This window comes from Microcebus murinus, chromosome 10 (assembly GCF_040939455.1).
Source record: "Microcebus murinus isolate Inina chromosome 10, M.murinus_Inina_mat1.0, whole genome shotgun sequence".
Lineage (NCBI taxonomy): Eukaryota > Metazoa > Chordata > Mammalia > Primates > Cheirogaleidae > Microcebus > Microcebus murinus.
In genome coordinates this window covers 7,739,156-7,765,724 of record NC_134113.1, presented here as the reverse complement: position 1 = coordinate 7,765,724, position 26,569 = coordinate 7,739,156, and the positions used below count along the sequence as shown (strand labels likewise).

At 39.3% G+C, this 26,569-nt stretch overlaps 1 protein-coding gene across 2 annotated transcripts in view; it reads left to right on the top strand.

Annotated features, from left to right (window-relative positions):
• Positions 1-26,569, top strand: part of EP300 (EP300 lysine acetyltransferase) — an 87,261-nt gene that overhangs the window by 42,102 nt on the left and 18,590 nt on the right. Inside the window, exons 9-21 of one of the 2 annotated variants that reach the window (XM_012741780.2) lie at positions 1,633-1,750; positions 2,239-2,413; positions 9,430-9,507; positions 9,942-10,051; positions 11,178-11,315; positions 12,263-12,703; positions 14,446-14,625; positions 14,851-14,995; positions 17,735-17,853; positions 19,330-19,569; positions 20,161-20,249; positions 22,095-22,175; positions 26,162-26,218. In XM_012741780.2, the coding sequence (XP_012597234.1) occupies positions 1,633-1,750; positions 2,239-2,413; positions 9,430-9,507; positions 9,942-10,051; positions 11,178-11,315; positions 12,263-12,703; positions 14,446-14,625; positions 14,851-14,995; positions 17,735-17,853; positions 19,330-19,569; positions 20,161-20,249; positions 22,095-22,175; positions 26,162-26,218 (1,971 nt within the window). Of the gene's footprint in view, positions 1-1,632; positions 1,751-2,238; positions 2,414-9,429; positions 9,508-9,941; positions 10,052-11,177; positions 11,316-12,262; positions 12,704-14,445; positions 14,626-14,850; positions 14,996-17,734; positions 17,854-19,329; positions 19,570-20,160; positions 20,250-22,064; positions 22,176-26,161; positions 26,219-26,569 lie in introns of both variants that reach the window. The other variant, XM_076006970.1, reaches the window with a different exon arrangement.

Here is a 26,569-nt window from a genome sequence, read left to right as displayed (position 1 = left end):
AGGATCTCCTTTATTTTATCCGTATTATTTTATTGACTTGGAACCATGTGCCAAAAACTATCATTTTTATGTTACATAGTCAACGAATACCTGAGTTTAATTTAGGAATTGTTTAATTTTAATCAGTTAATAGATATGTCCTATGGACATTTAGGAATTTTTAAGTGGTAGTGCCAATAACTGCAATTTGATAAGGAAAGTGTACCACAAGTTTAACGAAAGGAAATAATAACAAATAACCAAGCTGTTATGTTGTGATGAATTGCTTAGGAACTTATTTAATAGACAGAAATGATAGATTATTTGGAATTGATTATTTGACTTGACATTAAAAGTTTAATATGCTTCTGAATTTTCTACCAACTCAAGTATTCTTCTAAACTTCCATATATAGGCCAGGTGCAGTGGCTAATTCCTGTAATTCTGGCACTTTTGGAGACTGAGGCAGGAGGGTCACTTGAGGCCAAGAGTTTAAGACTGGCCTGACCAGTATCTAGACCCCATCTCTACAAAACATTTAAAAATTTGCTGGGGATCATGGTGTATGCCTATAATCTAAGCTACTCAGGAGACTGTGGCCAGGAGGATTGTTTAAACTGAGGAGTTAAAGGTTATAGTGAGTGTGATTGAGCTGAACTCCAGCCTGAGTGACGGAGCAAGACCCTGTCTCAAAAAAGAAAAAAACAAAATTCCATTTATGTCTTCTCAGTCTGATTCCTTCAATACCATACAACTAAACATGAGATGTCCAAGTAATAAAATTGTGTCTAAAAATCACATTTGTCAATTTTTAAGTGATTCTTGTTTTAGTAATTCTTATAGTATGTTCACATTTTAAAAATTCTTGGAAGTGAGTTTATGTTGCCTTACATTGTCAGTGGTTCCATAAATATTTATTATATGCCTAGATGGAGCTCATTACTTTTTGCTCAGTCCCAGGGGTACTGTGACAAACAAAACATACAAGTGTCAATGGAAAAGAACCCAAACTCTGTAAAATAATTTTTAAAGAGGTTTATTCTGAACTGAATGTGTGTTACCAGCCAGGGGGGACATAGTCTCAAGAGGTCCTAAGAAAATGTGCTCCACATTTGTCAATCATAAGAAATACTGGTGGCAGACATTTTAAAGGGAATTGCAAGAATATGAAAAACTTTGAATCTAATGATTCAGTACAGAATCACTATGCATTTCTGCTCCCTCAATTCAAGTTTTTGACCTTGTATAGTATTGGAGTGATTATTAGGTTTTATTTTTATAAGCTTTAGGAGCGTAGACAGATCTGAAGGCTTTTGCTTCTTATACTATGACACAGGTCAGTTTTTCTCACTTTAATGCAGCACAGTATAATATTTTGCTCTATATTTAGAGGGACAGGGACCAGAGAGTTATTTTTTATGGAGGTACATCTTACATTGTCTTCAGAAAAATCCTTTCTTTATCACAAAGTGTTTCATTTCAGTAGGTTTTAGATTTGAATACATATCAGTCTTCTGTTATTTTTCCTTTATGTGTTTGTAGTATAAAAACAGGAAAATACTAATGAAGAAAAAATTTTAAAGTATGGTATATTTCTATGACATGTAAGAAAAACTGATACAGTATTACAGTGGTATAATTTTCTATTTCTAGTGTTCAAGCCATATTTCCTACTCCGGATCCTGCTGCTTTAAAAGACAGACGGATGGAAAACCTAGTTGCATATGCTCGGAAAGTTGAAGGGGACATGTATGAATCTGCAAATAATCGAGTAAGCATGTTTTCTTTTCTATTGAAAGTCAAAAATGGATCTCTTCTGGTTAATTTACTCCTCTTATGTAACATATATAAGCAATACTGTACTTCTGAGGAGGACACTCTTTAGTTATCCCATCTTATTGTCACTGAGCACAATGAAGATAACAGGAATTTCTTAAGTATATGTCATCTAGAATCTTATGTTTTTCTTTTTCATAGAGTACACTCTTGTGGCACTTTATCTAGTTTGTCCTTCTGTCAACCTAAAAAGTGTCTGAGCTGCTACTTGCTCTGTACTATGTTCACTAAAATATGAAGCAGCTCTTAACACTTTCATCTCAAGTAGTATTTCAGTTTCCCTACATCATGTGAACTTTCCTTTGTAAATTGACACTACTTTGAAATGTAGCATATTAAATGAAACAGGTCTGTTCTTAGTTCATTTTTTACCTAGTGGCAGTTCCTCTTTTTTCCTCATCTTTCTTATTTTACTTCAAAAAGGCGGAATACTACCACCTTCTAGCTGAGAAGATCTACAAGATTCAGAAAGAACTAGAAGAAAAACGAAGGACTAGATTACAGAAACAGAATATGCTACCGAATGCTACTGGCATGGTACCAGTTTCCATGAATCCAGGTCCTAACATGGGACAGCCACAATCAGGAATGACTTCTAGTAAGTGCCTCTTGGTATATTTTTCTTGGGGAGAAATGGATAATAAAATGGTTCCTAACTGAAGCCATTAATTTGTATAATCTTGTGTAACTATTCTAGAGTTTTTAAGAGGCCTTTTGCCTTTGCAAAGAAAATAAATTCATCCACTAGTAAAAAACAGTAGCCGAATAGTATATTTAAAATTTCTAGGAATGGCATTTAATATACTTTGATAATTTGGCATTATTTTTAGAGCCCAAGATATATTTTTCTTATAATGATCCCTAGGAAAAGCCCACAGAGTTTCTTTGCCTTTTTTTGAGACTGACTTGCTGCATGTGCTAGGCAGCCAATAACAGCTGTTTGTAAGCTGACAAGGTTCAGTGACTTCATAGAAGCTTCTTTTTTTTTTTTTTTTGGAGACAGAGTCTTGCTCTGTTGCCCAGGCTAGAGTGAGTGCCATGGCGTCAGCCTAGCGCTCAGCAACCTCAAACTCCTGGGCTCAAGTGATCCTGCTGCCTCAGCCTCCCCAGTAGCTGGGACTACAGGCATGCGCCACCATGCCCGGCTAATTTTTTATACATATATTTTTAGTTGTCCAGCTAATTTCTTTTTCTTTTTTTTTTTTTTTTTTTGACATAGTCTTGCTTTGTTGCTGAGGCTAGAGTGAATGCTATGGCATCAGCCTAGCTCACAGCAACCTCAAACTCCTGGGTTCAAGCAATTCTGCTGCCTCAGCCTCCCGAGTAGCTGGGACTACAGGAATGCGCCACCATGCCTGGCTGATTTTTTTTCTATATGTATTAGTTGGCCAATTAATATTTTCTATTTATAGTAGAGATGGGGTCTCGCTCTTGCTCAGGCTGGTTTAGAATTCCTGACCTCAAAAGTATCCGTGCGCCTCGACCTCCCAGAGTGGTAGGATTACAGGCGTGAGCCACCGCACCTGCCAAATTTCTTTCTATTTTTAGTAGAGACGAGGTCTCACTCTTGCTCAAGCTGGTCTCAAACTCCTGACCTTGAGCAATCCCCCCACCTCGGCCTCTCAGGCATGAGCCACTATGCCCAGCCTAGAAGCATCTTTTAAAATTACATTTCAGGCTGGGTGAGGTGGCTCACGCCTGTAATCCTAGCACTCTGGGAGGCCGAGGCGAGTGAATTGCTAGAGGTCAGGAGTTCGAAACCAGCCTGAGCAAGAGCGAGACCCCGTCTCTACTATAAATAGAAAGAAATTAATTGGCCAACTAAAATATATAGAAAAAAAAATTAGCCGGGCATGGTGGCGCATGCCTGTAGTCCCAGCCACTGGGGAGGCTGAAGCAGTTAGGATGGCTTGAGCCTAGGAGTTTCAGGTTGCTGTGAGCTAGACTGATGCCACGGCACTCATTCTAGCCTGGGCAACAAAGTGAGACTCTGTCTCAAAATAAAATAAAATAAAATTATATTTCATCAGCATCAATTTCTGGTGCAGCATTATTCTTGACCTGATGAATTAGATAGCCAAGGCTTTTATAAAAATTATTTTTAAGGCCAGGCGCGGTGGCTCACGCTTGTAATCCTAACTCTCTGGGAGGCCGAGGCGGGTGGATTGCTCGAGGTCGGGAGTTCGAAACCAGCCTGAGCAAGAGTGAGACCCCGTGTCTACTATAAATAGAAAGAAACTAATTGGCCAACTAATATATATAGAAAAAATTAGCCGGGCATGGTGGCTCATGCCTGTAGTCCCAGCTACTTGGGAGGCTGAGACAGAAGGATCGCTTGAGCCCAGGAGTTTGAGGTTGCTGTGAGCTAGGCTGACGCCATGGTACTCACTCTAGCCTAGGCAACAAAGTGAGACTCTGTCTCAAAAAAAAAAAAAAAAAATTATTTTTAAGAGATGAGGTCTTGCCCTCATCTCTTTTTTACCCAGGCTGAAGTACAATGGCATCATCATAGCTCACAAGCAGCCTCAAACTTCTGGGCTCAAGTGATCTTCCTACCTTAGCCAAGTAGCTGGGACTAGAGATGTCCATACTGAGCTAATTTTTTTATTCTTTTTTTTTTTTTGTAGAGACTTGGTCTCTTGTGTTGCTCAGGCCGGTCTCAAACTCCTTGGCCTCAAGCAATTATCCCATTTTGCTTTCCCAGTGTGCTGGGATTATAGCTGTGAGCCACCACACCTGGCCTCAAGACTATTATCTGTTGTACATTGCCCGCCTAGTTCATTGAATTGTTACTATGTTCAAAGCAGTGAAATACTGAGTTGGTTTCACAGTAGTGGAATTACACTTGCTGTTTAAGTGCTATGAGGAACATTGTGATAGGGAAAACCTATATTTGAGTTAGGGAATGCTGACTGCCTCTAAGTGCCAACTGAGCCAGCAGGTAGCAGCTCTTATTCTATCAATTGATGATAGGATGGGCTGAGAAGTTTCCTCAGTCCTTGAAGTCATAAGTGGAGAATCATTGGCTGCCAGTGGCCTTTAGCAGCCTTATCACAACTGCAGTGTGCCCAGTATACTATTTTCTAATTGGACCATGATGTGGAAAGAATTAGGAAGAACAACATTTCTGGCAGAGGAATAGTATACATGGAGGACCAGTAGCAAGGGAAAATACACATGTACTTCTTGAGTAGGTAGGGGAATAAATGTTCAGGAATGAGAAAGTCACAATTCGAGTTCAGGAGACTGCTTCCATACACAATACAAACTTGGGTAGGAAGTAAAGATATAGAGACAGGTGGACACATTTTAGATACTTGGTTTTGGTAAAATTTATTCAACTTCTGGGTGAAATTTGGGATATTTAAATTACGTTGTAGTCCGGACATGGTGGCTCATGTCTGTAATCCTAGCACTATGGGAGGCCAAGGTGGGCGGATTCCTCAAGGTCAGGAGTTCTAAACCAGCCTTAGTGAGACCCTGTCTCTACTAAAAATAGAAAGAACTTAATTGACCATCTAAAAATACATATAGAAAAAATTAGCCAGGCATGGTGGCGCATACCTGTAGTCCCCGCTACTTTCGAGGCTGAGGCAGTAGGATCGCTTGAACCCAGGAGTTTGAGGTTGCTGTAAGCTAGGCTGACGCCACAGCACTCACTGTAGCCTGGGCAACAAAGTAAGACTCTGTCTCAAAAAAAAATTACGTTCTAGGCCAGGCTTATGCATGTAATCCTAGCACTCCGGGAGGTCAAGGCAGGAGGATCACTTGACCTCATGAGTTTGAGACCCTGTCTCTACTAGAAATAGAAAAAATTAGCCAGGCATCATCGTGTGTGCCTATAGTCCCAGCTACTTGGAGAGGCTGAGGCAGGAAGATTGATCTCTTAAGCCTAGGTGTTTGAGGTTGGTATGAGCTAGGCTGACACCTTGGCACTCTAGCCCGAGCGACAGGCAACACAGCAAGACTCTGTCTCAAAGAAAAAAAAATGCATATTCTAATGTTACATTAAAAATTGTATAGTACTTCTGTACTCCGGAATAAGTATTACCGGAAACGAATAGCCTTAAATGTATGTTAACTTTTAGCTCATACTGAATATGACGTTATGTAGAGTGAGATCCTTACCTTATTCCATACACAGAAATTAATCATAGAAGAGTAAGAAGTTTCTAAACTTTAAAAAATATTAAAAGTATTACACAGAATATTGAAGAAAATGTAAAATGAATTGAGAAAGGCCTCTATACACTACTTGAAAGCTTTAAAGAAAAGGAACGACAACAGAAGGTACTACACACAATTAATGGGCAAACCAAGGAAAGTATTTTCAATATTAAAGGTACTAATTGCCTTAATATATGACTTGTGGATAGGGGAGCATGAAACATATAAGAATTAAACAAGTAACCAAATCAGTAGAGACCATTTGAGTCTCTAAAGTATAGAATGGGTGTTAGTGACTATGCAGGAACATGACCCTGCAGTAGGCTGTTGGTGAGAAGTCCTTAAATTGAATTATTCTGTTTCTGGGAATTTAATTTCACACAATAATGCTACAATTACTTTGGAAAGCAGTTCTGTGAAAATAATAAAAGAAAAAGAAAAAATATATATACAAATAAATAAAAGAGAAAAAAAGCTACAATTGCACAGAAATATTCATAGTAGCATAATTTATGCTGTTGAAACATTAGAAACATTCTAAAACTGCCCCGATACTATATTGCTAAATACCTGTGATACATTAAATTCATTTGTATCTTTCATATTTGTATGAGAAAATTAATATGGGTAAAAGAAAGGATTATGGGAGGATTTAAAATTTCTCATCTTCCTATTTTTATAGAGTCTGAATTTTTTTTCTCCCAAAGAACTTGCATTCATTACATAATCAGAGAGTGGCTATAGTAGGTCTATGTATTGGCCTAGAAAGATGCACATAATGGGCGAATGTAAGTAACAAATGTGCAGTCTGAGAAAGATAAGCCAAATTGTTAATGGGGTTGACGTAGCTGTTTCTTTTCCCTCTTTTTTTTTTTTTTTTTTTTTTTTTTTTTTGAGATAGAGTCTCGCTTTCTTGCCTAGGCTAGAGTGAGTGCCGTGGCGTCAGCCTAGCTCACAGCAACCTCAAACTCCTGGGCTCAAGCGATCCTCCTGCCTCAGCCTCCCGAGTAGCTGGGACTACAGGCACAAGCCACCATGCCCGGCTGATTTTTATATATATATATATATATTAGTTGGCCAATTAATTTCTTTCTATTTTTATGGTAGAGACGGGGTCTCGCTCAGGCTGGTTTTGAACTCCTGACCTTGAGCAATCCGCCCGCCTCGGCCTCCCAGAGTGCTAGGATTACAGGCGTGAGCCACCGCGCCCGGCCTCTTTTCCCTCTTAATTTTTTGTTAAACATACTACCTTTAAGGAAAAATCGATGACAGACAACTATATATGTATTACAATCTGATTTTTTTGAGGTATGGTGTATGCCCAGAAAAAGGTTCTGGAAGAAATAAATGCCCATTAACATTGGTTTCTTTTTTCTTTTTCTTTTTCTTTTTTTTTTTTTTTTTGGAGACAGATTCTCGCTTTGTTTCCCAGGCTAGAGTGAGTGCTGTGGCGTCAGCCTAGCTCACAGCAACCTCAATCTCCTGGGCTCAAGTGATCCTCCTGCCTCAGCCTCCCGAGTAGCTGGGACTACAGGCATGCACCAGCATGCCCGGCTAATTTTTGTTTCTGTATATATTAGTTGGCCAATTAATTTCTTTCTATTTATAGTAGAGACGGGGTCTCGCTCTTGCTCAGGCTGGTCTCGAACTCCTGACCTTGAGCGATCCACCCGCCTGGGCCTCCCAGAGTGCTAGGATTACAGGCGTGAGCCACCGCGCCAGGCCTAGGATTATGTTTTTATTTTTATTTTCATTTGATTAGCCTCATTTGAAAATAAGATTTTGCATAAAAATCAGCATTTTTTTATAAAAAATGGAAGGATCTAGCACATTTGACCTTCTCTTCCACAAGGACACATTGCCTACAGCTAGAGTAGTGGGGCTGACTCTTTGATAAGAGTTGTGCTTTCTCTCCACTTCACCCAGTCCTCATCCACTCCCTCTCTTGGGGCCTGGGGTGCATCTGTAACAATTTCACTTGATACTAAGTGCTTTGGTTCTTGCTGCCACTTAGTTTGCAACACCAATCTATGTTGTTGACAGGAGAAAAACATTCCTAATATATTAGGTGAAAACATTGTATTAAAGTATGTGTGAATACATATATGTGGAAGGAAATTAAAACTATTCATGGACATTTATTGCTGAGTCATTTATTGTTTTTTATTTTTTTTGAGTCTCACTTTGTTGCCCAGGCTAGAGTGAGTCCTGTGGTGCCAGTGTCAGCCTACCTCACAGCAACCTTAAACTCCTGGGCTCAAGCGATCCTACTGCCTCAGCCTCCCGAGTAGCTGGGACTACAGGCATGGCCACCATGCCCAGCTAGTTTTTTCTATATATTAGTTGGCCAATTAATTTCTTTCTATTTATAGTAGAGACGGGGGTCTCGCTCTTGCTCAGGCTGGTTTCGAATTCCTGACCTCGAGCAATCCGCCCCCCTCGGCCTCCCAGAGTGCTAGGATTACAGGCATGAGCCACTGGGCCCGCCCCTGAGTCATTTATTGGATCATGATTCATTTTTCTTTACGTTTTCTAATTTTTATATAATGAACATGGATTACATGTGTACCTTTATTAAAATCTTCGAGAGTTGTAGATAAAAGATTATACGAATAAATGTTCAGCATCTCTTTTGTCACTTTGGCGCATTTACTAAAGTTTAGAGTTGTCTAAGTGGTGAGTATCTCCCTAGAGCAGGGTTTCCCACATGTGTGCCTGAGGCTTGAGGGCACATCCCTGGAGAGAGGGAGGCCAGGGGTCAGCCAGGTTACTATAGGCATCCCTTTTTCCTGGATGCTGTAGAAATACTGTTTGCTTTGTGCGCCATGTTGAAAGTTCTGCACTCTGCAGATAGATCATCCAGATAAAAAAACATTAAAACTTTTTTAAATTGCATTTTTAATGTTTTATTTTTGTATTTTTTAAAGAGGTACCTGATATATATATTATAAAATGCATATTATTTAAAATCAGTTTTCATGGTGGGCTTGTGTACATAAAAACATGTCTATTGGGGTACCCGATCAAATTTGGTGACCACTGCACAAAATCCATAATGACTATTTACAGACGTAGTGTGTTGCACACCAACCAAAAGTTTCAGACTTAAACAATAGCATGTTAAATGCTGCAGTATCTTTGTTTTTTTGAAAATCTTTTATATGACTTTACTGTAAACATGGAAAACATCCTAGTTCATAAGGCTAAAACCATTTGGAGGTATTATTTCCATTCCAGACATAACGTTTCTTCAGGTTCTTTTCTAGCTCAGAGTGTTTATTTTGAGATTCAGACTGAATTCTTCAAAATAATTTTTTTTAAGCCAGTCTAATTTAGCAGTGGGGGGTTGAATATAAAATAATTATTAAATATATTTTGTGGGTTATTTAAGGTAAGCGGCAACTGGTGCAAAGATATTTCTTTGACCATTTCTCTTTTTTGTTCTAGATGGTCCTCTGCCTGACCCAACAATGATCCGTGGCAGTGTGCCAAACCAGATGATGCCTCGGATAACTCCACAACCTGGTAAGTTGTAAAAAAAAATTCATGTTCATTTTTAAGAGAGTCCATGTAATAAAGATGGTAGTTGTTTCTTCAATTCCTGTGTTAGGCCATCAGGATGTATTATAATTATTTGTTCAAGAAATTAGAAAAGTTCTTGGAGTTGGAGCCCATGGAGGAAGGGAGGGTGAAGAGCAAGTTGACTGTCAGATCAAGAGGCAGATGACATTAAATGAGCAAGCATTCATTGCTGTAGGTTGTAAAATTTAGTTCAGAAATCATGTTAGTTAATGCCCATCTACAGTTGCTATAAATGAAACAGGTTCATTTGTAACTGTAAATGTTTGAAAGCAGGTTCCTTTATTCATCCTGGTAAAATGATGTAGAACCAGATATAAGAACTTTTATTTTCTAATTTTACACAGGTATTCAGATCTAATATTTTGCATCAATTACAGGTTTAAATCAATTCGGCCAGATGAATATGGCCCAGCCTCCTCTTGGACCCCGGCAAACTTCTCCTCTTCAGCACCATGGACAGTTGGCTCAGCCTGGAGCTCTCAATCCGGTTAGTTTTAACTTCTTTGGGTAATCTCTTTGGACCTCAAATTTTGGAAGTCCTTTTTGCTTATTTGCATTTACTTCATAAGCAAAAATTCTCATACTTATTTAAACAAGTTCTAAGGCCTTGTTCTTATTGCAATTCTGTTATATTTAGGTCTACTAAAAAGCTGAAAAAAAGCAGCCAGTTCACTGTCCCTTGATTTCTAATGTTTAGTAGCCAGCACACTTTTTCACAGTCATATCTCTTCCCTGATGCCTGTCTTCCCCTCCCCAGGTAACAGATGGTCTTTTGCAAGGGTAATGGAGGGGCAGTTGCCTGATTTAGAGACTGGGGAAGAGAGAATGAGCATCTTGCCACCCCTTAGGCAGAATCCCCCCCCCCCATGGGAGGTACCACCTTATACAAACTCTTAATCAACCATCCAGCCCTTCACATTGGCCACAACCCACCCCTGTCCTTTAAAGTTAGCTGGTGCTTCCAATTTTTTAGCCTTTTGGAGGTTCTTTAGCATTACTATTTCTCGCAGATCTGCCATGTTTAATAAGGATTCCTATTCTTCATTTTAATCTATAAGACAAATGTTCTTTTTAGCTTATAATTTTTGGCCTTTGGTACTCTATAGATTTCCATCCTTTAATAAATTCCTGGATTTGTGTAGAATAGTATTAGAAACGAAATATCACAATCCTAGAGCATTTGTGGATCACGAGTCCTAACACATTTAGCCACAGCTTGTAAGATTTTACTATTTTTTCTCAGTATGAAGTCTTAGAGTTTGTGCTGTTACAGCAGCACTGACATGAGCTCATGAAATCATGAGTCACTCTCCTTACTTAGAGAATGCAGAGAAACAGTTAACCTCTCTTCCTTGTCAGACTTCTAGGCATATTTGTGTAGAATGTGCATTTGTCCCTAACCTGTTGTTATTATTTGAGAGTAGGCTGAGGTAAACAGTGAGGCTGTTCCATCTTAGTATGAGAGTGAGTTGTTCTGCCACATTCTGTTCCCCTCCTACTTCACTTATTCCCTTGTGTCTGGCCCTTCTTTGCTCAATAAGCCTGAGAGTAGGCCCATAGTGGTGTAGTAGAATAACTAATGCAGCAGTTTGGTGCTTTGTGGTTTTTTGCAGCCTATGAGCTATGGGCCTCGTATGCAGCAGCCTCCCAACCAGAGCCAGTTCCTTCCCCAGGCTCAGTTCTCATCACAGGGAATGAATGTAACAAATATGCCTTTGGCTCCATCCAGTGGGCAAGTTCCAGTGTCTCAAGTATGTCTCATAAGTGAATTTTTTTTACTTATTTCTTGTTTCTTGAAACTTTATTTAGGTCTTAAAGGGAAGGGTGGCAGGAAATACAGGGTAAAAATAAGAATTTTGGGCTTCTGGTATTCTGAACATGAAGAGATTTTTTTTTTATTTTATTTATTTATTTATTTTTCTTGAACTCAAATTGCTGTAACATGAAGAGATTATTCTGTGACATAGCAATGGTGTTGTTACAAATTAGGAAATAATTCCAATTGATAGTTTGAACTTTAAGTAGTGAACACTTTTAAAAATAAAATCTTAGAACTACAACATAGAAGGAAGAAGACTGGCTAAAGAGAGCTCAGTAAGGCCCCAGAGAACTGTGTACTCCCTTGTCCCATGCTTTCGCAGTAGCTGAGGCCATTCTGCTGAATTGGTTAACATCTCTTTGGTTACATACCATATTGGTTGTGTTGTTCAAAGTTAGGACCCCAGTGATAGGATTTTTTACTTTTTGGGGGGGGGGTAGAGTCTCTGTTGCCTGGGCCAGAGTACCGTGGCATCAGCCTAGCTCACAGCAACCTCAAACTCCTTGAACTCAAGCGATCCTTCTGCCTCAGCCTCCTGAGTAGCCGGGACTACATGCATGCGCCACCACGCCCAGCTAATTTTTTTCTATATATTTTTAGTTGGCCAATTAATTTGTTTCTATTTTTAGTAGAGGTGGGGTCTCATTCTTGCTCAGGCTGGTTTCGAACTCCTGACCTTGAGCCATCGTCCTACCTTGGCCTCTCAGAGAGCTAGGATTACAGGCATGAGCCATCGTACCTCGCCTTTTACACATTTTGAAATAGAGGCATGGCTTCATTTTCTTTAGTTTGTGTCTTAAATGCATATAACCTGCCTGTGTAAATATTTCTCTAATTGTGTTTTGAATTGCTACATTGTTATGTTTTTCATTTTAACAGGCACAAATGTCCAGTTCTTCCTGCCCAGTGAACTCTCCTATAATGCCTCCAGGGTCTCAAGGGAGCCACATTCACTGCCCGCCTCTCCCTCAACCAGCTCTGCATCAGAATTCACCGTCTCCTGTGCCCAGTCGTACCCCTACCCCTCACCACACTCCCCCAAGCATAGGGTCTCAGCAGCCACCAGCAACAGCAATTCCAGCCCCTGTTCCTACACCTCCAGCCATGCCTCCAGGGCCACAGTCCCAGGCTCTTCATCCTCCTCCAAGGCAGACACCCACACCACCAACAACACAACTTCCCCCCCAAGTGCAGCCTTCCCTTCCTACTGCTCCTTCAGCTGACCAGCCTCAGCAGCAGCCTCGCTCCCAGCAGAGTACAACAACAGCCTCTGTGCCTACCCCAACAGCACCGCTGCTGCCTCCGCAGCCTGCAACTCCAGTAAGCAGAGATTTGGATTTAAGGGGAATCATCTCAGCTGCACTGTAGTATTACATTACTTCTATGCCATTTCTATTCTTTTTTGTCTTATCTTTTATTATTGTCTCCACAGATAGAATGGAATAAATCTCTTTTCCATTAAAGAACTTCCTTTTTCTGTTTTTCCTTCCTATGATCGTACTTAGTATAGAAGGGAATACAAAGATTTTATTTAGGTCTGACTAAGACCATTGTCCTTCATGTTATATTCTAGGGCTTGGGAGGCATTTAAAGAGGAATGACAAAGGGACAGTCCTTCTGCTTATTTAGTATATCATTTAGTGTACTACATGAATTTTAGATACATTTAAAGAATCTCTTTTAAACAGTTTAGGGCATTATACTTAGAAATCAAATGGAAAATTTACAGATTTATGAGTCCCTGTGGCACTAACCAGGGTTAAAGATGATACATTTCCAGAACCAGAACAACCTGTAGCTTCCTTGTGAGAGGTTGGTTATGAATATATTAATAGTAGAAATCTAAACTCAATTAGTAGTTTAATCCTTTAATAGAACTTTATTAAGGCTTAGAACTTTCTATAATAATAACAATATTTTGATTCTCAATCATGTTGATGAATTGAGAGGTCCATTTACCAAAGTCTTTGATAAAATACTGTTCACTGGTGAGTGGTTTATCATGGCCTCTGATCGGCAAGGAAGAGTGGAATGCAGAAAGGAATCTGTGGATCTGCTTGGTTTTATGTTTCTTTTTTTTTTTTTTGTTAGACAGAGGGTCTCACTCTTTTACCCAGGCTTGAGTGCCGTGGAATCTGCCTAGCTCACAGCAACCTCAAAGTCCTGGGCTCAGGCAATCCTCCTGCCTCAGCCTCCCGAATAGCTGGGACTGTGGGCGTGTACCACCACGCCCGGCTAATTTTTATATATATATATATATTTTTTTTTTTTTTTAGTTGTCCAACTAATTTTTTTCTATTTTTTTTTTTTTTTTTTAGTAGAGACAGAGTCTCGCTCTTGCTCAAGCTGGTCTCAAACTCCTGAGCTCAGACAATCCGCCTGCCTCGGCCTCCTAGAGTGCTAGGATTACAGGCGTGAGCCACCACTTTCGGACTGTTTTTCTTATTTAAAAAAAAAAAAAAATTATTTTATTTTTTGCTGGATAACACTTTTAGACAATGCTTGGTTTTATTCGTTATTAGGGTAGTTCCAGAAAATACTTTCTCATTATGAGGTTTCTTTTTAGAAGACGTAGGAAAAAGATAGGAATTGCCAGTTATCCTATTAGAATGTGATGATTTTAAGCAGCCAGCCTGTATGGGGATTGATTATATTTATTCTCCTTTTCTGTACATTTGAAACTTTCTCTAATGAGAAATTAAAAACAAAGATAGGCAATCGTCCTTATTTTCTTTCGTTTAATTTCTTTATAAATGTGAGCTTCTCTGAATCAGTGTCTTTGAAACCCCCACCACTCCCGCACTGCCAGAGAGTGATAGTTACCAAAGAAACAGTTGCTGGTGATTTTTTTTTTTTTTGTATAACCAGTCAGCCAGTATTTACAATTCCTCAATTTCGTGTTCTTAAGTATAATTAATATAGGTAAAATGGGGATAGCAAGTGAAAGCACCGTAAAATGTAACAATAACAGGGAGGTGGTTGATACTGCCATCCTGTTGAGTGCCTTAAATTCTGGTTGCATAATTGACAAAACTCTGTGTTTTCTTCCCTTTTCTGCCCAGCTTTCCCAGCCAGCTGTGAGCATTGAAGGACAGGTATCAAATCCTCCATCAACTAGTAGCACAGAAGTGAATTCTCAGACCATTCCTGAGAAGCAGCCTTCACAGGAAGTGAAAATGGAGGCTAAAATGGAAGTGGATCAGCCAGAACCAGCAGATAATCAGCCAGAAGATATTGCAGAGGTGAGAGTAGAGCAATTACTGCTGTGATTTCATTTGGACCTCAATCTAGAAATGTAATTTTTTAAAAAAATCAATATTTTAAGAAAGTGTTGTGATAATTAGGGCTTGTTGCATAGATTTTAATGTGAGAAAGGGTCTTTTATACTATGTGCACAGAGCACAGTAAAAATGTAATGATAATGATCTTATTTATTCCCTATCGAATATTTTTACCTTTTCTTGTAGACAAAAGCAGAAGACTGCAAAGTAGAAGCTACAGAAACAGACGAGAGAGGCACTGAGTTAAAAACTGAAATTAAAGAGGAGGAAGATCAGCCAAGTACTTCAGCTACCCAGTCATCTCCAGCTCCAGGACAGTCAAAGAAAAAGAGTGAGTCTCTTAGGCTCTTTGTTCTGGAGGTAGTGAAGAAAACCAAAGACTCAGAGTAGAATTGGAATCAGGCCTCTTAGGCCCTGGAAGTTACCATTCATGTGATTTCATTACTCTTGCAGCTGTGGGCCTGATCTCTTCATTATTACTAATGTTGAAAAATAATTTTTCCTTCCTTTAGATATATTTACTTCCTGCAATCACTGAGTCATACCTCTCATTTCTTCAGTGCTCAGTGGTCAACACCCTCTAAAAATGATCTGTTGGCTAGCTGTGGTGGCTCATACCTATAATCCCAGCACTTTTGTAGGCTGAGGCAGCCAGATTGGTTGAGGTCAAGGGTTGAAGACCAGCCTGGGCAACATAACGAGACACTGTCTCTACAAAAAAAAATTTTTTTAATTAGCTGGGTGTGGTGGTGAGCACTGTAGTCCCAGCTGTTCAGGAGGCTGAGACAGGAGGATTTGAAGCCCAGGAGTTTCAGGCTGCAATGTGCTATGATTTCACCACTGTTCTCTGGCCTAGACAACATAACAAGACTCTATATCTAAAAAAATTAAAAAGAAAACTAAAAATTATCTCTTTTTCAGAGGAGGGAAAATGTTAAATAAAAGTTTTCATTAAAATGTAGGAAAAAAATAGTAATAATAGTAACATCTGTCATTTACTTCCTATGTGCCAAGCACCTGCACTTTCTCATTTAATAACTTAACAACAACTCTATGAGGTTATTAATCTAAGACTTAGCACAGTAAAGTAACTAACCACAGATTACTCAGCTTGTCAGTGCTTGGGCTGGAATACAAACCCCAGCAGACTGAAGGAGTCTCTGCTGAGAGTGAATGGGTCAAGCAGAGCACCCAGCACTGCGGGTGGGTGGGCAGAGGAGGGGGGGATGTTTTGAACTCCAGTAATTCCCACATACAGTAATTGACTGTTTTAGGACTAGAATTTCTTGTGGCTCTTGTGACCCTTGCAAAGGGGCACAGGTAGGACTTACCTCAAGGATTAGTCTGCTGGCTCTTGGAGATGTTTATGAAAGTGTGTTCCATTAATAATAATATGTTATAAAATGTTGGGTTTAAAAAATTATTTTCATTTAAAAATAAGGTTTGTATATATTGCAGTATTTATTGTAGGCTGTAACAGTCCCAATCTTACTATTAGGACTCTCTCTTTAAAACATCTTATGTCACAAGTTTATTCAAATTGATCGTTTTGAGCACAATGAAGTATAAGAGAGAAAGAACCATCTTCTGTTTGTATCTTAGTTTTAATGGGAACCCCCCACCTTGAGGTGAAAAATATCTAAAGTAACAAATATATCCTCTTGTGAAGATAAAATAATTTACAAATCAAGAACTAATAAGGCCTAAGGTCTAAGTAATTATAATAATACTTAGACTTTTTCGGAGACAGAAGTAGAGTGCAGTGGCGTCATGATAAGCTCACTGCAACCTCAAACTCCTGGCCTCAAATAATCCTCCTACCTTAGCCTTCCGAGTATCTTGGACTACAAGCACACACCACTGTGCCCAGCTAATTTTTTCTATTTTTGGTGGAAACAGGGTCTCATTCTTGCTTCACGCTGGTCTGGAACTCCTGACCTCAAGCAGTCCTCCTGCCTCGGCCTGCCGGAGTACCAGGATTATAGGCGTGAGCCACTGTGCCCAGCCTTCAGACTTTTTTTTTAAAGCTGAAAATTGTACCTTTAATCACTAGCTTCTTAAACAATTACTTAAATTTATTCCATTTGGGATATGATGGCAAATCTTTCTTGACTTTTGGGAAACATCACAGAGAACACGTTTGAACTTAATTTGATCAATTAAGTCCATTGTTCTAGCAATAACTCTTTTTTAAACCTAATATTTGCCATTAAAATAGTAATCATCTCTTCTTCCTCAGCTCTCAAATCTCAAGCATTTTGAATGCAGACCATTTCCCTTCAGTGCTTCTGATTCCTTTGTGTAGTGACAATACCAATCTAATTTCTGACTTGTTAAATACTGATGTCCTAATTTTATATGTTCTTGCTTGATGGTATCACTCTCTTACCCACCAGTATCTTTCGGACTGTTACTATTGGAAGTGTCTTCATGTTTTTTTTTTGAGACAGAGTCTCACTTTGTTGCCCAGGCTACAGTGAGTGCTGTAGCATCAGCCTAGCTCACAGCAACCTCAAACTCCTGGGCTCAAGCGATCCTGCTGCCTCAGCCTCCCGAGTAGCTGGGACTACAGGCATGCGCCACCATGCCCAGCTAATTTTTTCTATATGTATTAGTTGGCCAATTAATTTCTTTCTATTTATAGTAGAGACAGGGTCTCGCTCTTGCTCAGGCTGGTTTCCAACTCCTGACCTCCAGCAATCCGCTCGCCTCAGCTTCCCAGAGTGCTAGAATTACAGGCGTGAGCCACCGCGCCCGGCCATGTGTCTTCATAATTTTTTAGAAGCCTTTATATACTGTTTTTACTTGGCCAGCTCTACTATCTTAACTGAATTCGTGACTGAAAAATTAGCTGAGCCATGAAATAGTATTTAAAGTTGCCAAGACATTCTGTTGTTTAGGTATGGCCTAAATCAGAGCAGGAGTTAGAATCAGGAAATGAACCCTTTGTGGTATTTCCAAAGGGGCGATGTAATTAATTTTATATTTTATTAGTCTTAAGATGCTTTTTAGAGCTTCTACGTGATTTCTGCTTAATTGATAACTAATTTCAAATGTACTCTTCTTAAAGTTTTCAAACCAGAAGAATTACGACAGGCACTGATGCCAACATTGGAGGCACTTTATCGCCAGGATCCGGAATCCCTTCCCTTTCGTCAACCTGTGGACCCTCAACTTCTAGGAATCCCTGTAAGTATGTGCTGGTACTTCTGATTTTTTCCTTAATTTATTATAGTGTGATTGATAGATAATTCACATTCCATACAAGTCATCCATTTAAAGTGTACAATTCAGTGATTTTTAGTTTTTTCATAGTTGTGCAACTAATCATCACACTTTTGATTCATTTTCATCACCCCCTAAGAGAAACCCATATCTGTTAATGGTCACTAATTATTTCCTCCCATAGCACCCCAGTGCTAGGCAGTCACCAGCCTGCCTTCTTTCTCTGGATTTGTTTATTCTGGAAATTTCATTAAATGGAAACATAACAATATGTGATTGTGACTTGTTTCTTTTTTCCTTTTTTTTTTGAGACAGAGTCTCACTCTGTTGACAGGGCTAGAGTGCCGTGGTGTCAGCCTAGCTCACAGCAACGTCAAAACTCCTAGGCTCAAGCAACCCTTCTGCCTCAGCCTTCCAAGTAGCTAGAACTACAGGCATGCGCCACCATGCCCAGCTAATTATTTCTATATATTCTAAGTTAGCCAATTAATTTCTTTCTATTTTTAGTAGAGACAGGATCTCACAATTGCTCAGGCTGGTTTCGAACTCCTGATCTTGAGCAATCCACCCACCTCGGCCTCCCAGAATGTTGGGATTAAGGGTGTGGTGACTGGTTTCTTTTATTTATCACAGTGTTTTATTTGTGTTCATTCATGTTGTAGCATAAATCAATACTTCATTCCTCTTTATGGCCCAATAATATTTCACCATGTGGATATACCACATTTTCTTTACCTGTTCATTAGTTCGTACATAAACATTTGAGTTTCCAGTTTTGGGTTATTAACAGCACTTCTATTAATATTGGTTTGCAAATTTTTGTGTGGGTGTATAATTTTATTTCTCTTTGGGATGTACCTACCAGTGGAATTGCTAGGTTATATGGTTTATTTTTATTATTTGAAGAGTAGTAGATCATGATAGAAAGGTAGACCCAGGTTAGATTTGTCTTTTAAAATGTCTTTAATACACCAAGCTGCTGGCAAGTTTCATTTGTGGATCTCTAGATATTATTAGATGAGTGCTTCTAGGGTCAAAAGTCCTTTAGGAATTTGTTTTTCCTATATTTTTCTGTGATCTTAGATGTAACACTGAAGTTCTCTGGGCTTATTAGTTTCCTCATTTGCAGGCCCCTTCTGGTATTAAAATTTTAAGTGTCTTGACTGTTGATCTCACGTAACATTGCTGTAAAGCATGTGGAGTTGTTTCAGTAGACAATCATCAGCCTCCTGTCTGGAAAGTCTATAGCTCTGTCTTCTCCGTCCTCTGAGCCGCTTCATATCTGTGTAGGTTAATAATTTAAAGACGTGATGGATGTTAGTCAACTCTTTGAGAATATAAACAGGTCAAATTCAGAATTACCTGGAAAGTTAATGATAATAGGAAGATTAAATATACTGAGACGTGGGCAATGTTGTTTAGTGTCATTTTTCCTTCTAGGATTATTTTGATATTGTGAAGAGCCCCATGGATCTTTCTACCATCAAGAGGAAGTTAGACACTGGACAGTATCAGGAGCCTTGGCAATATGTGGATGACATTTGGCTTATGTTCAACAATGCTTGGTTATATAATCGGAAAACATCACGGGTATACAAATACTGCTCCAAACTTTCTGAGGTCTTTGAACAAGAAATTGATCCAGTCATGCAAAGTCTTGGATATTGTTGTGGCAGAAAGGTAAGAAATGGTTCTCAGACTTACCTTTAAATTTTCTAGGATACCTAGAACATGCTAATGGCATAAGAGAATATTCTGCTTCTGGCATTGACATGGCCTTTTCCTTAATGCATTGTTTAGACTTATTTGCACATACCACAATATTATCTGTTTATTAATGGACTTTCTGTAAAGATTTTTTTTTTTGCACGCCTGAATTTTATGAAAAACTTGAGCAATTAAAATAATGAATCATCAGACTATAAACTTACACGGAGTTGGGGCTTTATCATGGTCAGATGTGTGTGCACATTGCTCAGCATATGCTGGTTTTCCTTTGCATACCAGTTCAGATTCTTGAGGTCCACATGTCCTGTTGGGTCTTTGGTAAAGTGGTAGATGGATATGACTGGTAAGCCTACCTCAGGGCAATGAAATAATGTAGGAGTAAACTTAGAATGGTTTTTGGAAACTGAAATAGGAAGTAGCCTATTATGGTTAACATAAATAAGAACTAAGGCATCAATGACTTTTGTTTATACTTTGCCACTATGATTGTTCTGGCTTATCGTTAAGGCCTTTGTGCTTTTTAACAAATGGTTTCTTTTGCAGTTGGAGTTCTCTCCACAGACACTGTGTTGCTATGGCAAACAACTGTGCACAATCCCTCGTGATGCCACTTATTACAGTTACCAGAACAGGTAAGCCTAACTACATGTGGACCCTGGCCCATATGTCCACATGTCTAGGGAGTGCATGCGGATGGACCAGAACACATACAATCATGGTTCATGTGTAACTTGCTTGAAAACAGCTGTACAGCACAAGTTCTCTTTTTTGCCTTCTGCCTTTCTTAGCAGAATTATAAAATTTTGTGTCAAAGATCAGCATTGCATCAGTTGTCTGGGCCCTTATTTTTAGCAGGAAGGAACCCAAGGCCCCACTTCTCTTTCTATTGGGCTTTTAGTACTTACTATAGACCAAGGCAAAACTCAGGAGATTAAACTCCCCAGAAAATCTTTAATGCCTTTTAGACTGCTTTTTTGGAAATGTTTCCCTTTTTTATGTGTTGCCTATTCCTAAATTGTTGCTTTTGGAATATATGAAAACAGGATTCCAAAGTATTTATTTTTTCTCTATTAATAAGCAAATTAAAAGGAAAACCTCCAAAATAGCTCTGCACCTGATTTTTCCCTACAAAGACTTACATATGACAGTACCTTAATAAACTAGGCACTTCTGCCTTTTTTCTCATGCCCCACCAATAGCTGTAATCACTTCACTAATCTCTCTTAACCACAGTTTCCCTCCCATTTTCAGTAATTAGCCTGCAATATAGTTAGCATAGGGTGTTTGGAGCTCTGATATAGTAATAGCAAGGCTGGGCAGTTAATACCCTTACTTGATAATACCAAGCCCATGTTATTGGTTTTTGCTGAACTTGTGTGCTACAGATGCATTTCTAGCTTTGAAAAGTCACACTTTTTGTACTATTTACAAAAAGTTACGGGCACTCCTTATGCTTTGTAGGCCTAATGTTTTTATTTTACAATGAGTAAAAATCCCATTTTTTACTCATTGAAACCTAGGAAAAGTGGGATTCAAGTTGTTATAAGCACTGTATGCTTTAAAAAAGCAAGTAACAACTGGCATGAAACTTTTCTTATGTTGTTACAATCTTGGCATTTATACTGTTTTTGGATTTGTAACAGCAGTCTACAGCATTGTTCATCATTGTACCAAGTCCTGTTTAGTCATGTACCTGCACACACCGCTACCTTTTGAATGTGTCACTTGATGGCTGTAGTCAGTATTTAACTGCTCGTGCAGGGCTTTTCAGTGAAAAATTATTTTTGTTACTTATGGCTTCCTTGGGATCAAGAAGAAATTTTCGTATTTTTCAGTCCTCAGTTGTTTTAGGATGTTATTTCCTGCTACTATATCCATGATGGATATGTTTTGTTTTGTTTGAAAGTGGGAAGAGGTATATATGATTGCTATATTTAGGTAATGTTGAGAGCAGCAGTCCTTCTCTCCCTAGTATATTTATCCTCTTCCCTCCTTTTGATTATTTATATCAAATAATATTAATTATTGAAATAAAAGGGTATGGGTCTGTGTAAGTGAAACTTTTGTTTTTATTTGCTGTAATCATTTGCTACTTGTGATCCCATTTGAGATATTTAATGCTAATCTGTGCTTTGCCTTGGCTTTCTGCTTTGTGTTGTTCTGTCTTGCTTTTATGTTTTTTGTTGTCCTGCAATCCCTCATTTCTTCGTTTGTTTTGTGTTTTTTTTTTCTCCCTCATGCTTGTCGTTGTCTGCACTTGGCTTTGATAACAAAAAAAAAAAAAAAAAAAAAAACCAAAAAACCCAAACTGTGGGGCCCATAAATCTGCATCATTGAATGTCCTTGTCGCCGTTGATGACCTGCTCTCTGCTCCCGTCCCCCTCCTTGGCCTGCTGTGATTGGTGGCTTCGTTGCTTGGCTTGGGCTGTGTTGTGTGAACGGAACAGTTCACCTCAGTATGGCCTTCTTGCCGACAGGTATCATTTCTGTGAGAAGTGTTTCAATGAAATCCAAGGGGAGAGCGTTTCTTTGGGGGATGACCCTTCCCAGCCTCAAACGTAAGTAGCTACATTATTTTGAAAAGTGCTATCTTCTCAGTGTGTTATCATATTATTGTGTTCAGGCTTCTTTCTAAACGGTCTTGAGCTATGTTGTCCAGTGTAGTAGCCATTACCCTCAGATGGCTGTTTAAATACAAATTAAAAGTAAATAAGGCCAGACACAGTGGCTTACTCCTGTAGTCCTAGGACTCTGGGAGGCTGAGGCAGGAGGATTGCTTGAGCTCAGGAGTACAAGACCAGCCTGAGCAAGACCCTGTCTCTACCAGAAAGAGAAAATTAGCTGAGATCGATGGTGTGGGTCTATAGTCTCAGCTACTCAGGAGGCTGAGACAGGAGGATCGTTTGAGCCCAAGAGTTAGATATTGCAGTGAGCTGTGATGTTGACACTGTACCCAACCTGGGGCAACAAAGTGTGGGACTCTGTCTCAGAAAAATACATAAATAAATAATGTGAATAACGTTAAAATTGTCAGTTGTAGTACTCACATTTCAAGTATCCAATAGCCATCTGTGGCACTGGAGGTCAACACAGAAAACGTAATCCATCACAGCAGAAAATTCTATTAGTTAGCACTTCTCTAGGGAATGTATGGGTGGTCATCTTAACTATACTGAAAATATTTCTTCTATAAAGAAACTTTAAGGCCAGGTATGGTGGCTCACACCCAAAATCCCAGCACTTTGGGAGGCAGAGGCAGGAGGAGCACTTTGAGGTTAGCGATTTGAGACCAGCCTGCAAAACATAGCAAAGACCCCATCTCTACAAAAAATTTAAAAATTAGCCAGATGTGATGGTGCGTGCAGTCCCAGTTACTCAGGAGGCTGAAGCAAGAGGATTGCTTGAGCCCAGGAGTTTGTGGCTAAAGTGAGTTATATGCTCCTGTGACAAACCCAGTTTAAAAAAAATGAAAAAAAAAATAAATAAATAAAAAAAATAAACTGAGTTATGATCAGGCCACTACACTCCAGCCTGGGTGACAGAGCAAGACACTGTCTCTAAAAAATAATATTAAAAGAATTAGACCAGGCGAGGTGGCTCATGCCTGTAATCCTAGCACTCTGGGAAGCCAAGGCAGGAGGATTGCTTGAGCTCAGGAGTTCAAGACCAGCCTGAGGAAGAGCGAGACCCCATCTCTACTAAAAATAGAAAGAAATAATTGGCCAACTAAAAATATATAGAAAAAAAGAATTAAAAAATAAAAACAGTCAGCTTTTCTTCTAAAAATTAGATAGTGCAAGAGAAGGACTTCATTTTTAATTAACTGTTTTGAGTTTGAGAAGAATCAAACTAATAACCACCCTACACCCTTCTTATAGATTAATAGAAGCTCTAAATCACTATAATAGTGAAAATTTTAACAGCATGTAGAGGTTTAAGAGACTTAGATGTACTTTGCAGTCTCACCAACTCAGCATATAGCCTAAACTGCCTAATATTAGTAGTAGTAATCTTTACATTTGAATAAATTCAGGCTGTTTAGTTAAAAAGAACTGTTTCATGTAATTTTAGTATTCTTGGAGGTTCATATTTACCTATAATAAAGGAAAGCTGTTCATAACATTCCACAAAAATATGGAGTTGTCATGTTACTAGTAAAAAATCAGGGCCTCCAAGGAAAACTGGTTAAATTTTTTCCAAATTGAGTTGTAAAGTTGCACTTTCTGTTTAGTCACCGCACAAATACAATATAGTAGGGTATGGATGCTAGTCTAGGAGAATAAATACTGGGAACCCTTGAGCATTGAGATGTTTTGACCCTTGGTTAAACCATAGAGGTCACCTCTAGTATAGGTTTCCCTGATGGAGGCATGGACATCAGCCTTAACATTGGAACTCTGGGGTGACATGCCAAGTGTTGTATACCTTAGAGCAGTACATCCCTGACTTTGAAGAGTATAGAAATCCCCTCCTGATTCTGCAGGTCTTTAATCAGTCTAAGAGTCTGCGTTTCTAATAAGCTTCCACATCCTTCTGTGGTACCATTGCTCTTCGGATTGCATTTTGAGTAGCAAGCCCTTAGGCCATTCAGGAAAATGCTATTAATGGAGATGAGTGAATCTCTAGGCTGTAACTAGTATAGGAAAGAGTTTTACATGCAAGATGTCCTCACTTTTGAATTTCTGGTCTCAGGTGACCCTCCCACCTCAGCCTCCCAAAGTACTGGGGTTATAGGTGTGAGCCACCAAACCTGGCCTCAGAGATGTTCTCATTTTTGTAAGGAGGAATAACCGTTATGATAGTTGGGTTCCCTAAAGTTGACTGTAAGTAGAGAATGGTAAGACTGTTAGCTTCTATATGTAGTGAAGCCAGGAGCAGTATTGTATGCTAGATTTCAGGATGGGAAGCTATGTGACATCTTAAAATATGAAGTACAGAGTTTTTATCCTTCAAATTTGCCCTGAAACATGTATTAATGTTGAAATTTTCTTGACCGAGCATAGTGGTGTGCACCTGTAGTCCCAGCTACTTGGGAGGCTAAGTCAAGAGAATCACCTGAGCCCAGGAGTTTGAGGCTGCAGTAAGCTATGATTATGACACTGCATTCCAGCCTGGGTGACAGAGGGAATTGCTGTCTCTAATTTTTTTTTTTTTTTTTTTTTTTTTTTGAGACAGAGTCTCACTTTGTTGTCCAGGCTAGAGTGAGTGCCATGGTGTCAGCCTAGCTCACAGCAACCTTAAATTCCTGGGCTCAAGTGATCCTGCTGCCTCAGCCTCCTTAGTAGCTGGGACTACAGGCATGCGCCCCCCCATGGTCGGCTGATATTTTTCTATATATATTAGTTGGCCAATTAATTTCTTTCTATTTATAATAGAGATGGGGTCTCACTCTTGCTCAGGCTGGTTTCGAACTCCTGACCTTGAGCAATCCTCCTGCCTTGGCCTCCCAGAGTGCTAGGATTACAGGCGTGAGCCACCGCGCCCGGCCTCTAAGATAATTTTTTTAAATAAAAATTTGAAATTTTCTGTTGATGTACTAAGTTGTTTGATAAGAAGATTCTCCTAAAAGAGTATTGTTAAAATAGCTAGTTGGCTGGGTGCAGTGGCTCACGCCTGAAATCCTAACATCCTAAGAAGCTGATCAAGAGGATCACTTGACCAGCCTGAACAAGAGTGAGACCCCATCTCTACTAAAAATAGAAAAATTAGCCAGGCATAATGGCATGTGCCTTGTAGTCCCAGCTACTCGGGAGGCTGAGGCAGAGGAGGATCTCGTGAACCCAGAAATTTGAGGTTGCAGTGAGCTACGATGATGCCACTGCAGTCTACCCAGAGTAACAGAGCAAGATTTTGTTTCAAACAAAGAAAAACAGCCAGGTGTAATGACTGACATCTGTAATCTAAGCACTTTGGGAGGCTGAGGCTGGAGGATTGCTGGGTCCAGGAGTTCAAGACAAGCCTAGGCAACATAGTGAGACTCTTGTCTCTACAAAAAGCAGAGGAGAAATTAGCCAGCTCTGGTGGCAGTTGCCTATAGTTCCAGTGAACTCTAGAGGCTCCGACAAGAGAATTGCTGAGCCCAGGAGTTAGAGGTTACAGAGAGCTATGATCATGCCACTGCATTCTAGCCTGACAGAGCAAGACCCCATATATACACCCACCCCTGAAAAAAAGGTATTCTTAAATAGTGATTTACTTCCCCCATACACACCATCCTTTGTGGCTCAGTCTAGGAACATTACACCATAAATGGTATAACTATTAATAACACTGAGAATGGTAGGCAGTATTTGAAAAGAAAGAACTAATGTTTCTAGTTCATCCTGGGTTCCTGATTTCCTCCTATAAGGGGATATAATTATTAAATCCTATTCCCTTACATAAACATGCATTTTGTAAGTCAGGAATGCAACTGTTAAATGTATAATCTTAGAGGATGTAAATCATCCATTTATAGTGTAAGATTTGTACCCTTTGGTTAGAATAGCAGTCAGATTGCTTATCTTTGTCACTTTTTCTCATTGTGTCCCTCTTCTCTCCTTAGTACCATAAATAAAGAACAATTTTCCAAGAGAAAAAATGACACACTGGATCCTGAACTGTAAGTAGTTCCCCTTGTTTGTATACTCAGTACATTTAGACTTTTCTTCTCCCTTTCATTCTCTGGATTTTTATGACCAATCATATGATTCTGTATTCTTGGGCTAAATCTATATTATATACACCCAACAGAGGTGGTAAAAATATGGAACATATGCAAGTACTACAGCTATTAGTCTACATTACAGTTAGTATTTATTTACATTTCACTAAATTGACTTACTGCTTTAGTGTTTTATAGGCCCAGTCTGCTCACCGCTATGTATTCCATCCCTGTTATCCTCTGCATTTTCAGTTCATAATTCATAATCCCTTAGTTTGTAGTGAGGCCTTTGAGAGCATGGAGCACTGA